Consider the following 13887-nt stretch of genomic DNA (forward strand, 5'->3'; position numbering starts at 1 on the left):
CACTAACTAGAGGTTTACTAAACACTAACTAGAGGTTTACTAAACACTAACTAGAGGTTTACTGAACACTAACTAGTTTGTTCCATAGTAATGGTGCCTGATAGCAGAACGCCCGCCCTCCAAATCTACATTTGGATACTCTAGGAACTACGAGTAAACCTGAACTCTGAGAGCTCTGCCAGGAACATAAGGCACTATCAGGTCTTGCAAATGTCACTGAGCTAAGTCATTTTGGGCTTTATACGCAAGTAATACAAGTTACGGGGGCCAATGGAGCGACGCTAACGCTGGAGAAACGTGGTCTCTCTGCTGATTCCTGTCAGCACTCAAGGGATCAGCTGGAGCCTATTCAGCAAATTACTTGGACATCCTGCTAATAACACATTACAGTAATCTAGTCTAGAAGATACAAACGCATTAATTAGTGCTTGCACGTCACTCTGCGAGAGGATGTTCCTAATCTTTGTGATATTATGGAGATGGAAAAATGCTATTTTACAAACATGATTAATATATGCATGAGACTATCAGGAATAAAGACGTGAGAGATGATCCCAGTTTAGGAGATTTAATACATCGTTAGCATGCAAGCAGGTCAAACATACATCAGACTCCTCGATGCAGGAGTGACACCGAGGAAAAGCTGCATAGTATTTTTGAAGATCACAACTAAACACTAGGATTCTCATAAACAGCCCCGGTGACCCCAGAGCTGATCTTTCAGAGACCAAACATCCGTCTGCTGCTCTGTACCCAGGCTAACGCTAATGTTTCCATCACACACAGCTGATTTATGGATCTGTGGATCGGACAGAAGCAGACAGGTCTTCATCGTTTTCATAGTTCACCACATCATCATCATCATCATCATCCCTCTTCACCTGTGGAAACATACAATGTTCTTGTAATTCATTTTTTCACCACAAGAGGGAGATAAAGATCATATTTACATAATGATGTACCGTTCTCAATGGTTCCTATGAAATTGATCTGCAATTATAAACTCTTTTATATCAATATCTGAATGAAAACCAGAAAGTCATCCATTGGTAACATTTATGAAAGTTAGCAGCTATAAATGTTTATTTAACCTCGTGTTAGTCATCTAAGATCAAAATAATGATTGACTCTCTGGTATTTAGAAATCCAACATCTCAGACTCTCACTGACTCTCAGATCCAGAGGATGCCGTCCACCAGTCTCCACGCCATTTTCACAAACAATCACATCTTTAACTGCTTTATTCCAGTTTGAGAAAACGCTGTTTGTTGATTTTGTTTCAGAGTTCAACTCAAACTAACTTCAGATACTAAATAACAACCTGACAGGCAGGTCAAACACACCTGTTTGATTTTTGGGATTGTTCCTTTTAACTTTCATCCTGTAAATGATGAGAAACGTAGCGATGTTGACCAGAACCACCATCAGCCCCCTGACCTCCCATCCAATAATCAATCTGGTATTGATCACACTGGAATCTGGAACCAAAGGATTCAACAAAATGGTCAGAAAAGTCAATATTAACAGATATATTTTATATATATATTATTTAGATATATTAACGGATGAGATGAATCATCTCGTTTTCGAGGAGATCCAACATAAAACATCCAACACAGTACAAATCGGTCACATACATAATACATAAGGCTCTCACACACAAACCAGTAAATACTACGTATAACACAGTAATAACAACAAGAACAACAATATTGATAATAGTCATTGTCATCATCATTATTATACAATATATGATGAAATAGATACATTATATTTAAAATAAATAAATAAAAATTAAATGAGAAGGCAATACAACTAGAGGCAACTACATGGTTTATTGAGATTGGAGAATAGTGAGTTTTTAAAGAGATGTAAGGAATTAAGTTTTCTTATATTGATGGGTAGGTTGTTCCAATCTGATGGGGCTTTGAACTTAAAAGCACGTCTACCAATTTCTTTAAATATCAAAGGAATGAAAAAGTAGGGTTGCTGAGTGTTTCTGAGAAAATATGAGGATGTATATGGAATCAAATATTGTTTTAAGTAAGATGGATAACTAAAGTTGATACATTTGAATATGATTTGGAGCCAGTGGTATTGTATTCTTTTTTTTTCTCTTCCATTTTTTTTCTCTTCCGGCTCTCAGCGAAGGCGGACGCTTCTCTGTCCTCTCCCTTATCTATCTGCCCTGCTACTGCTTTTTGTCCTGTCTCGTCTTCAGAGTCTTTTCTTTTCATTCCTCCGAAACCTACAATCATGGAATTGATTAACTGGTCTCTCAGCACAATCGACCAAATTTTTGCGACGAGAAATGAGGGGGTAAGGGAGCCCTCTTGTCCCGATGGGACATTTTTTGCTGGATACACAATGGATTCTTGGAAACAGTGGAAGCCTTTATGTATCAAGATTCTGTCTGTCGAGGACGTTGAAGATGCCTTCATAATTGGATTTATGATAGCAGGATTTCTCCTCATTGGAGCGGGGGGATTTCTCGTCTATCGACAAACGCGCAAGTCGGTGACAGCTGCATTGGCCCTCTCCGAGCTGCCTGACGTGACTGAAGGGATAAGCGCTGCGACTAACACTCTGACTTTAACGCTGTTGGAGCAAGGCCGCAAGCTGGATGCAGGCTTTTGCAGGCTAGCGGCGGTCTTCGAGCTCATTGGCAAGATGGAAAAGAACTTGGAGAAGTTGGAAGCTCGGCTTGGCGGGAATTGATCACAAATTTGTCTGTTTGAAGTCGCCATTGAGGAACCAGAGACTTAAGGCCGACGGAAAATTACTGCTCTGCCTGTTTTTTCAATAAAAATTGTTGATTCTATAATCTGGCCTTGAAGCATCGGTTTGGCTGATCGCTGTAGTCACTATCTCCCTGGTGGAATGTAAACAAGGGACTCTGCCCCGGAATAACCCTTCCCTCTCCAGATCATCCGCAGACCTGTTTTCGGAACTGACCGAGCCGTCTGATAACACCAAGGACATTGGCTGAGGCAGCTCTGAGCGTGTTCATGGACTCACCGCCACACATACACTTGCTGATAACCACACCTCCCTCCTTCTCAACGCCTTCCTGGCTATAAGTCTTGTGAAGTTGATGTAAATTTGTCATGTGCTTTCTGTGCTGAGGTGTTTTTTTGCACTTTCTCACTGTGTATTATACACAGTGTGAAGATGCCTTTTTTTCCCCTCCTACCTCCCCCCCACCCCCAACGTCACCCTTTCTCTGCTTTGTTCCGGTTTCGGGTCGCTGCTCGTTGTGGTCGACCGGCCGGCAGCTGAGCGGATTTACTGTCTTGTATTGCTGCTTAGTTGTCCTGAATTGCCCCTCGGGGATGAATAAAGTTTCTCTGAATCTGAATCTGAATCTGAATCTGAATTCTTGAGCTGATTAAACCAGTTTAATGATTGATACATGGAGCAGTGGTGAGTTCGGTTTGGGCACCTTAAGACAAATCTACAGAGACTGTTGTAAATGACATTGAGAGGTTGAAGATGTGATTCATAAGTGTTCTGGTAGACAACATCAGCATAATCTAAAATGGGTAATAACAGTTGTGTGACCATTTTTTTCCTTGTTTGTAGAGTGAAACAGTTTATTGAATGGTAAAGGATGCCTAGATTGCGATGTAATTTAGTTGTGATGGACTCAATATGATGTTTGAAGGTAAGTAATGGGTCGATCCAGAGGCCGAGGTGTTTGAATGAGGTCACCTGTTCAAAGGGTGAGCCATCGTTAAAAAGAATATTGAGATCTGCGTTATTTCCAAGGCCTAATCTGGTACCAAACAACATTGAACATGATTTATTTTTGTTTAACAAGAGTTTATTTGATGATAGCCAATTATGAACAGTAAAAAATCTGCTCTGTAAGGATCTCTCAATTACTGATGTATTATTACCGGATGTATATATTACTGTGTCATCTGCGTATAAATGTATCTGACAGTTGGAGCAGGTTTTTGGGAGGTAATTAATAAAAATGGAGAAAAGCAGTGGTCCAAGGGATGAGCCTTGTGGTACTCCCTTCTCAACAATTGTGTATTTGGATCGGATTCCATTAAGGTTAATGTACTGACATCTGTTATGGAGATATGAGTTGAACGAAAGAAGAGAGTTTCTAGAGATACCAATTGAGTAACTTTGTCAATTAACACCATAGCTGAATAAACAACCCAGTCTCACATAAAAACGTACCCTGCCTACATTGGTCCAAAGTGCAAAAACGTAGAGGGGTTACAATATTAGCCCTTGAAATGTATAACTGTTACATTTTTCTGCCTATTCGTTTTGCGTCAAAGTCACGTAACTTTTAAGATTCTGGCCGTGACACCAACAAACACGGTGGATATTTTTCATTTTTGAGTGAAAAAAATCTATATTTTGAGTTAGTTTCTGCATAGAAATGCGTTTTGATTACATTTCTAGCAATATATAAATACAAACAACATATATGCCCCCAAACAACATATAAAAAATTCAGATATCTATGACTTCTGCAACAGTGTTTCCTCCAAAACGTTCTGGCTGGTTAGGAGGGTGTAGAAACCTCTAGCTCTGAGAGCCTCCTGACTAATGCATAGTTCACTAACGCCTTTAGCTAGGAGTCTGAATTTTTTATATGTTGTTTGGGGGCATCCCCTGATCAGACAGACGTTAGATTGGTGCAGATCGGACCTGTACTTTTCAATGGGCGGGGCTTTGAAACGTCACCTTTTCCAACATTCGAACGGACACCGTTGCCACCATATTTGACCAAACCAAGTAAAACTTGACCTGTGGCCTCCATATGGGGTCCAGATTGGGCTTGCCAAGTCTCAACTCTGTGAACCCTCTGCAATGCCAACTAGCTCTGTGGAAGTCGTACAGCCACGGGACCAAAAGATCCTAGCAAAGGGCCTTCTGCATTGCAACATAGTCAAAAATCAGCCTCCCAGCTCAGAGCGTTAGTGAATTATTCAAAAAACACACAAAAAAGGGCCGAAAAAAGGCACCACACACGGTGACCTTTGGCACTTCCGAAGGTCGCATGGGTCTGGACCTCGGCACAGTGGATGAGAGTCACCTCCTGATACAGAGTCTAGAATTTCAGCCTCTTAGCTCAAAGCGTTAGTGAACTATGCAAAAAAAGACACGAAATAGCCTTTGCAGGCCGAAAAGCAACAGACGCGGTGACCTTTGACACTTCCGAAGGTCACACAGATCTGAAAATCCGCACAGTGGATGAAAGTCACCTCCTGATACAGAGTCTAGATTTTCAGCTTCCTAGCTCAAAGCGTTAGTGAACTGTTCAAAAATAGACACGAAATGCTGCTGACCCCCCCCTAACCCCCGATCATCCTGTTGCCGCTTCCGCCTGCCTGTTATATAATAAATAGTTATATATAAATATAAATAATAATAATAATAATAATAATAATAATAATAATAATAATAATAATAATAATAATAATAAATAATAAATAATAAATATAAATAGTTAAAACGATTTTGTAATTTAGCAAGAAACAAGTTTTCATATAGCCTATACTGTTGGACCACTGTTGTGTGGTAATTTTTCTGAAAAAAAAATGTTTCCCAAAATTATCCCCCCCTCTGGTTTTTTCACAAATCGCACCCTGTATATATGTATTGCTAGAAATGTAATCAAAACGCATTTCTATGCAGAAACTAACTCAAAATATAGATTTTTTTTCACAGCACTGTCCAGCAACCAAAAATGTAACGATTTCACGTTATTAAAACGTTCCAGTTTTACATTATTCTGATGAGATCTGAAAAAATGTTGCAACCACGAGCAAGCAAGAGATTATGTACATTTACTGAGTGAATATTATGAAAGTAAAATATGTATTGCTAGAAATGAAATCAAAACGCATTTCTATGCAGAAACTAACTCAAAATATTGTTTTTTTTTTCACAGCACTGTCCAGCAAGCAAAAATGTAACGATTTCACGTTATTAAAACGTTCCAGTTTTACATTATTCTGACGAGATCTGAAAAAACGCTGCAACCACGAGCAAGCAAGAGATTATGTACATTTACTGAGTGAATATTATGAAAGTAAAATATGTATTGCTAGAAATGTAATCAAAACGCATTTCTATGCAGAAACTAACTCAAAATATTGATTTTTTTCACTCAAAAATGAAAAATATCCACCGTGTTTGTTGGTGTCACGGCCAGAATCTTAAAAGTTACGTAACTTTGACGCAAAACGAATAGGCAGAAAAATGTAACAGTTATACATTTCATGGGCTAATATTGTAACCCCTCTACGTTATTGCACTTTGGACCAATGTAGGCAGGGTACGTTTTTATGTGAGACTGGGTTGGATTAAAAGTGTAAAGTCTGAATGATGACATCCAGTTTTTATTATCTTCATGATTTCAGGGTGTCTTACCTATAAAGTCCAGCGTGTATTCAGCATCTATCTTCACTCTGTCTCCTTCAACAACCTGGCAGGTGAATCTTCTCTTGGAGCGTCTCTGATGTTTCACCATCAGATCAGAAACACAGTTGTTCTGTCCTCCAGACACAAACCCATCACCTTCACCAAGCAGCACACTTCCTGTCTCATCCACCCAGATGATGCTGTTCTGCTCACAGGGACCCAAACCAACGTGTCTCATCAGAGAACAGCGTAATGTCACATCTCCATCCCTTCCTGGATCCACATCTGGTGGAGATGGAGTGACTGGAAGAAGACAAAAAAACTGTTATTTCAGCCACTTGAAAAAGAGAAATTCCTCATTTTACTGATCCAGTTTTACTGAGTGATTCTCTGATGGAAACATCAAATATTTAAACGTGTAAATAAACGTCAGGTGTTTGTGGTCCAGTTCCTCTGAGAGGATCCATCATGTTGAGGACGATCCCAAACAGACCAGACGTTCATGTCGCTGACAAATCCACACAAGCTTTTAACAGCGTTTCACTCAGAGTTGATGAGGAGGATTCAAACTGACAGTCTGGATGTTATTAAGTCAAAACACTCACCTGTTAAAACATTCAGAAACACAGATTTGTAGGAGTAAACAACATCATTTCTAATCCAAAAGATGTAACGACCAGCATCTTCAGCAGTGATGTTGTTGATGATCAGAGAGCAGTTACTGCTCACACTCATCCTGTCAGCTCCAGGTGACGTCTCCTCAATATTTCCATTACGAACCTTGAATTGTTCTTTTGCAAGTCGATGTTTGTAATAAATCCAGTCAACATCAGAACATGGGTAATATGAAGAACCAAGGTCAGACGGTAAGACGACGTCATCTCCAGCTCTGTGATGGAGAACGATTCGTCCATCACTGATTCCTGCTGCAGAGAAAAACACTCTGAGAAAAGTTTTACACTTCACACATCAACCTGACCAAAGAAACATATTTAACCTACATATTTGTGTTTGTCAGCACAGAGAAGAGACTTCAACACACATAATCTCTGGTGAAACATTCAGAGTTTTATTAAAGAAAATACATTTAATGAAACAGCAACGTTCAACGGTAGACGACAACTTCAGAGTGGTTTTTACAGTCTTTTTAAATCAAATTAAACCCTAAAACATGAGTCAGAGTTGATCTTTACCTTCAAAGTGAAGCAGTAAAGTGATGAAGAGCTGCAGTCGTGGTGTCATTCTGTCTCTGCTGGATGAAATGATGCATCTCTCTGCTGCACGTCTGTACGTGATGAAGGAACTTCCTGTTTGTGTAGGTGGAACTTACTGTTTCTGGGTAAAGTAAAACCTCCAACCCCCAATGTGTCTTTGTTTCCTGAAATATGTGACAAGTCAAAGTTACAGGAAACAACCCTGAATTGTTTAAAAGTGAACATGCAAAGGTGTTTCTGTTGAAGATTTACTGTTGTTACATTTCAGTTGACCCTTAAAGTGGATTTGATTTAAAAGAGTGATAGATTTGGTTTCCAATGAAATAATAAAAATTTCAAAAAAGAGCAAAACTTATTTTCTCAGAAACAGAAACTTCTGCTTGTTTGAACGTGACACCTGCTGAACCCCTATGAGACGTTATGGAGGAACAATCAGCTCATCTTTAACATAAAAACACCCAGATGGAATAAAGTTAACATGTTTCCATTCTGGACTAACACGAAGATAAAGTTGCAACATCAGACCATCTTTTAAAAATAACCACATGTTCTGGTGGTTTTCTCTGCTGCAGGTCTGTGATGCTGTTATTTCCTTTTATGTACGTGACTAAAGACTAGAACTGTCTTGCGAAAAACCCCAACGGAAATGAAATGTCTGCAAAAGCAGCATTTGAAAGATCCTTGTTTTCACGTTTAATTGTATTAAACTTCAGTTTTTGTCTTTTCTTTGTTACATTTCTTTTTTTTTTTTTTACTTCCCTTGTCTGCACACATATTATTGATTGATACCATGATGGTAGAAACCAAAAGTATATATATGTGCATTATTACTATATTTAATATATATACATATATATACGCATACATATGCGTACACAAACATAAATATACACATACAAACCCAGTGATTTTTTTTTTTTTTTTTTTTTGGGGGGGGGGGGTGACGACATCCACTGCCAATCCAGGAAGCAGGAACACACGGAAACACACGTCAAGCACTGGAAATCTGCAACAAAAAACCACAAACAAAGCACGAAACCGGCACGGAGCCAACCAAAACAATAACAGCAATCGACCTAAATCTTGAGATCTGATTGCAGTCTGAGCTAAGCTATCGCTACCGCTACCTAAACCCAAAAACTAGAGAGCCAGCATGCAGGTGAACAAGCCAGTGTGTATGTCTATGTGTGTGTGTGTGTATGTATATGATCATGTGTGTGTGTGTGTGTGTGTGTGTGTGTGTGTGTGTGTGTGTGTGTGTGTGTGTGTATATGCGTGTGACTGAGTGACTATGTGTGTGTGTGTGTGTGTGTGTGTGCGCGTGTGTGTGTGTGTGTGTGTGTGTGTGTGTGTGTGTGTGTGTGTGTGTGTGTGTGTGTGTGTGTGTGTGTGTGTGTGTGTGTGTGTGTGTAATAAACCAAACAAAGTTCCACCTGAAGTGTATCTATAGTGGGGGAGGGGGGGAAGCAACCCCGCCACCCGCGAGACCAGAGGCCGACACGGAAGAGCCCGGAACCCAGGCCACCGGCAACCCCACAGAGGGGAGAAGTAGGAGGGAGGCAACCCACCGCCTGCGAGGACCCCCCCCCCCCCCCGGCGGCGGGCGAGGGAAGAAGCAGCCAGGGATCCCGCGGCGGCGGACCGCGACCCAGGCAATCCCCGGCCACCCGGTCCGGGCCGGACACGCGGCCAGGAGGCCCTCACCCTTCAGGCCAACGACCCCCACCCGGCAGGGGGCCAGCCTGCCCGGAGAGACAGAGCCGCCCCGGCCGCCGACGCGGGCAGGCGCACCCGTCCCCCACGAAGTGGCCCTCCAAGACCAGAGGGGCGCCCCGCCGCAGAGGCAGCGGGGGGGACCGGAGACGGGCCCGGAGAGAAGGAACCCCCCAACAAGGCGACACCCGTGCAGGCCCGACAACGGAGGGCCCCAGACCCAGGCATCCCATTCATTCATCCATTCACCTATCCGATATCTATACTAATAATAATATGATATACTATTCATAATAATAATACTAATAATAATAATAATAATAATAACCATCTTTGTATAATATAATAATGATAAATTATTAAGTTTTGATGTCCTGCCAATGGAGGCTCAAATCCTCCATGGCAGGACCCTTCCATACCGCATTCTCACCGACACAGACACACAATCACGCACCGTTTCCCCCTCCCCGGAGGAGTCCAGCACCGCCAGAAGGCGCCCCAGGCTGCACAGCGAGCCCCGCCAGGCCCGGGTATCCCGACCCACCTATCCCAGGCCGGTGAGGGAACGCGGGTGATGTGGGACCCCCTCCCGCCCCTGGTGTTGAGTGCATGTGATTAATGCCATAAAAACAGGGAGGGGGGAGGGCCAAGTATCGATTGACACCGACCCCCCCCTCCCGAACTACGTGTCCTTGTCAAATGTATTTATTAAGTGTTGAATGTGCAGTGTCTATTTTGCTGTTAAAACCGTGAGGCCGGGAGTGCCGGGCCACGCGGGACAGTGCCCCCCACCACCCGGACCCCCCGCCCTTCGCCTATGTGCGTATGAATCGTGTAGGGGGGGAAGAAGGGGGAGCGGAGGCCGAAGCCAGGAGGCAGGACCAGCAAAGCCGGCCCTGATAAGACACCCGCGTCCCCCCACCGGCCATCCAGTAGACGGGGGCCGGCCCTCCGAGCCGGGCCAGGGCCCCACCGTACCTCCACGGGCGCCCCCGGCGCCGCCGGAGACCCCAGACGGAGGGGGAAACGGTCCAACATCCTCCCATTCATACTGACATCATAAGACATAGATACCTGGGAATGGTGCCACCCCGCCGTCGCGCCCGCCCGTGCACCCCCCCGGTCAGGGGAGGCCCGATCCCCCGGACCCGGCCCCCCCCCCCCCCCCGCGACGGAGGACCAAGGCAGCAAATCCCCCCCAGCGCAGACAGCCACCCCCCACCCAGGCAGGGCCGGGCCCTCCGGGTGGGACCCCCATGTCCACGGCCCAGCCCCCCCCCGGGAGGCCCGGAGACGCCCCAGCCACCCCCCCCCACCGCCATGAGGCAACCCCCCCCACAGGCCCCCAAGGCCCCCACCGGCCAGGGACAGGGCCCCGCGGCCCCACCCACCGCCCCCCAGGGGCCACCAGAGGCCCGCGCCCCAGACCCCCCAAGCCGACCCCCAACCCCAAGGGCTACGAGATCACCACCCCCCCGCCCCCACTAGGTAACGAAGCCAATAATCGGGGACCACAGAGAGTGCAATTCAGCCGAATGTTGTTCAGTGGAGGCAGACATTATCTCACTACTAATATGATCTGATAAAAGATTCCTAAAATGGCTGATACATAAACTGGATTTTTGTTTCCAATTTACTAGAATGGTTTTCTTTGCGATACATAAAGCAGTGAGAACCCGGTGTGTCCAATTAGGTTCTATTTGAGTGTCTCCCAGGTGACCTAATATACATACCGTGGGGCACACTGGGATTCTGTGGTTGATCCATGTGGATAAATCCTCACAAATCTCCTTCCAGAACCTCTGTACCGGTGTACAGAACCATAAAGAATGCATATAATTATCTGGGGTGTTTCCTGTGCATTGTGAACAGATATTAGAGGTGACAAAGCCCATCTGGAACATCCTTTGTCCAGTATAATGTATTCTATGAAGAACGTTGTACTGTATAAGTTGTAAGTTTGGGTTTTTAGTCATAGTAAACGTATTTAAGCATATTTGTGACCAAGAAAACTGGTCGGTATTCAGAGAGAGATCCGCCTCCCACTTGGAGATCGGAAGAGAGACTGAATCGTCCAGTTTAGACACTAACCTGTAGAGTTTTGATAACAACTTTAAAGTGCTTAGATTCAATAAATCTATTATCTTAGCGGGAAGTTGTAAGTCTAATTGTCTAATTTGGAAGTTTTATTTATTTATTTTTATTTTATTTATTTTTATAGGGTAGGCATTTATAAGCTCAGAGCTTCAGCCTATTCCTTTTCAATCCAAATGATTACACGATATGCTATGAATGAGTGTACCATATTGGGCACATGATCAAAATAAATAAATAAATAAATAATAAATAACACACTAGAGTTTACACTACCTAGAGATTTACCAATACTAGCTAGAGGTTTACTAAACACTAACTATAGGCTTTACTAAACAGAAAGGTTTTAAGTTTAGTTTTAAAGGTGGAGGTGGTGTCAGCCTCCTTAACCCAGATTGGAAGTTGGTTCCATAGTAATGGTGCCTGATAGCGGAACGCCCGCCCTCCAAATCTACATTTGGATACTCTAGGAACTACGAGTAAACCTGTACTCTGGGAGCGGAGAGCTCTGCCAGGAACATAAGGCACTATCAGGTCTTGTTAATACTGCGGAGCTGAGCCGTTTTGGGTAATATTTGGCGTAATATAACTGAAATATTTGGCTCAGGTTACCATCAATTTATACGGTCTCTTACAAAAATGAAATTACTCTGTGATTGAGCCTGGCATACTGGATGCGCTGGTATGGGTAGATGAAAGAAAGACACTACATTAACAAGGAAATACATATTGTACTGTGCACATATTTAAATTGTGTTCTTTGTTGAATTTTATGCTCCTTTATATAGGCTACCACTTTGTTTTGAAACATCCGGATGATCATTCCCAAAGTTATAATACCAGTACGTAACATTTTGATCTGACGTGTTTCCGGTTTCTGCTAAGTGCTGTCCCATTCTTATTTCTACCATTTGGAGCCCTCACAGTCTCGCACACTTGATCACTTCCAGCTGACGTCACTAAAGTCTGTGAGGGTTCAGGGCTGGAGGGTTTAGGGTGGAGCATAGACATATATAAAGGCTAGATGACTCGTCCGCGCTGCTGCCAATGCAGAGCGACGTCGTCACACGGCGGCCATCTTGCCACAGGAGAGCTCGCTCACTTTAACATTGTGTTTAACGGTGCCTGTACTGCTTAAACAACCGTAACTTGCTCAATTCTCAACAGATTTTCAAACAGTTTGGTTTGTTATGAACGTCAGAGATGTAGTTATGACACTGCATACTTGTGAATAATTATAAACATTGAAAAACGTACTTTTATATGAAAATAACCAGAAGCAGATAGCTATGACATGACATTTATATTAAATCAATATTTCCATAGTATTCTTAGTAACATTTATATTTACATTATAACATATATACATATATATTATTACCATATATATATATATATATATATATATATATATATATATATATATATATATATATATATATATTATTACATTATAACATGTTTATATATTATTACATTATGATGTATTTATATCACGACATTATAATATCTTTGTATATATATATATATATGCATGTTATATGGTAATAATATATATATGTATATATGTTATAGTGTAAATATGAATGCGCGGACGAGTCATCCAGCCTTTATATATGTCTATGGGGTGGAGATTGGAATTCAGGGAGGGTAATTGTAAATTTGGCGTTATACCGAAATAAATCATTATTTTATCAAGATTGGTATGAGAGGAATATACGGTCTATAGTTGATTTAATGGATGCCAATGGTAATCTCTTGGATTATGAACAATTTTGCACTAAACATAAATTCAACCCCTCAAATTTCACTAAATTACAAAAAGCACTTCCCCATGGATTTGTTTTTCTAACAAAAAACATATTGGCACACCAACCTATAATAATATAAACCTATTATAAACCTATAATGCCACAACTGGCCCCGTTGTCACTACAGGGGATCTCAGTCCTGGACAAGAAATGCAACAATAAATTCATTAGAAACTGCCTAAGTGGAACTTTGTTCCCCAACAAACAAAACAAAAATGATATACTACATAAATTTGATAAAAAATCAATTGATAAATTAAGAACAATGTACCTAACATTTCCTATACCCCCCAAAACGAAAGAAACGCACTTTAAAATTATGAACAACATTTATCCTTCTAAAGAATTACTTAGATTACGCTTTAATATCGGTGACAATATGTGCACATTCTGTGAAAATGAAATTGAAACTACGGAGCATATTTTCTTCTCTTGTGATGCAATACAAACATTCTGGAATAATCTTCACAAATTTATTAAACGGAAAATTGCATCGTTCCCATCCTCTATTTCTAAAGATAATGTAACTTTTGGTATGATCTTGAAGAACAAAAATGATGAACTCTGTTGCAATGTAATCCTCTGCTTGGAAACATTTTTTATCCACAAGAATAGGAAACTAAAATCATCCCCCAAATTTTGTGTATTTATGAACGAATTTA

General features: G+C 41.9%; 1 protein-coding gene across 1 annotated transcript; it reads right to left on the reverse strand.

Annotated features, from left to right (window-relative positions):
* LOC133464636 (uncharacterized) lies at nucleotides 1-7639 on the reverse strand. Its single transcript, XM_061746737.1, has 5 exons — nucleotides 7587-7639; nucleotides 6999-7319; nucleotides 6403-6696; nucleotides 1344-1478; nucleotides 1-881 (listed from the first exon to the last, which is right to left on the reverse strand). The coding sequence occupies exons 1-5, from the start codon at nucleotides 7633-7635 to the stop codon at nucleotides 868-870; spliced, it is 813 nt and encodes a 270-aa protein (XP_061602721.1). The 5' UTR covers nucleotides 7636-7639; the 3' UTR covers nucleotides 1-867.
* Between the last annotated feature and the right edge of the window lie 6248 nt (nucleotides 7640-13887).

Source organism: Cololabis saira, chromosome 18 (assembly GCF_033807715.1).
Source record: "Cololabis saira isolate AMF1-May2022 chromosome 18, fColSai1.1, whole genome shotgun sequence".
NCBI lineage: Eukaryota > Metazoa > Chordata > Actinopteri > Beloniformes > Belonidae > Cololabis > Cololabis saira.

Excerpts from the sequence above, each read along its gene's own strand:
- LOC133464636 (XM_061746737.1), bottom strand. The coding sequence starts at position 7,635 with ATGACACCACGACTGCAGCTCTTCATCACTTTACTGCTTCACTTTGAA. Across the intron at positions 6,697-6,998 it reads GTTTCTGAATGTTTTAACAG|TCACTCCATCTCCACCAGAT; the intron begins GTGAGTGTTTTG and ends GTCTTCTTCCAG. Across the intron at positions 1,479-6,402 it reads ATACACGCTGGACTTTATAG|ATTCCAGTGTGATCAATACC; the intron begins GTAAGACACCCT and ends CTTTGGTTCCAG.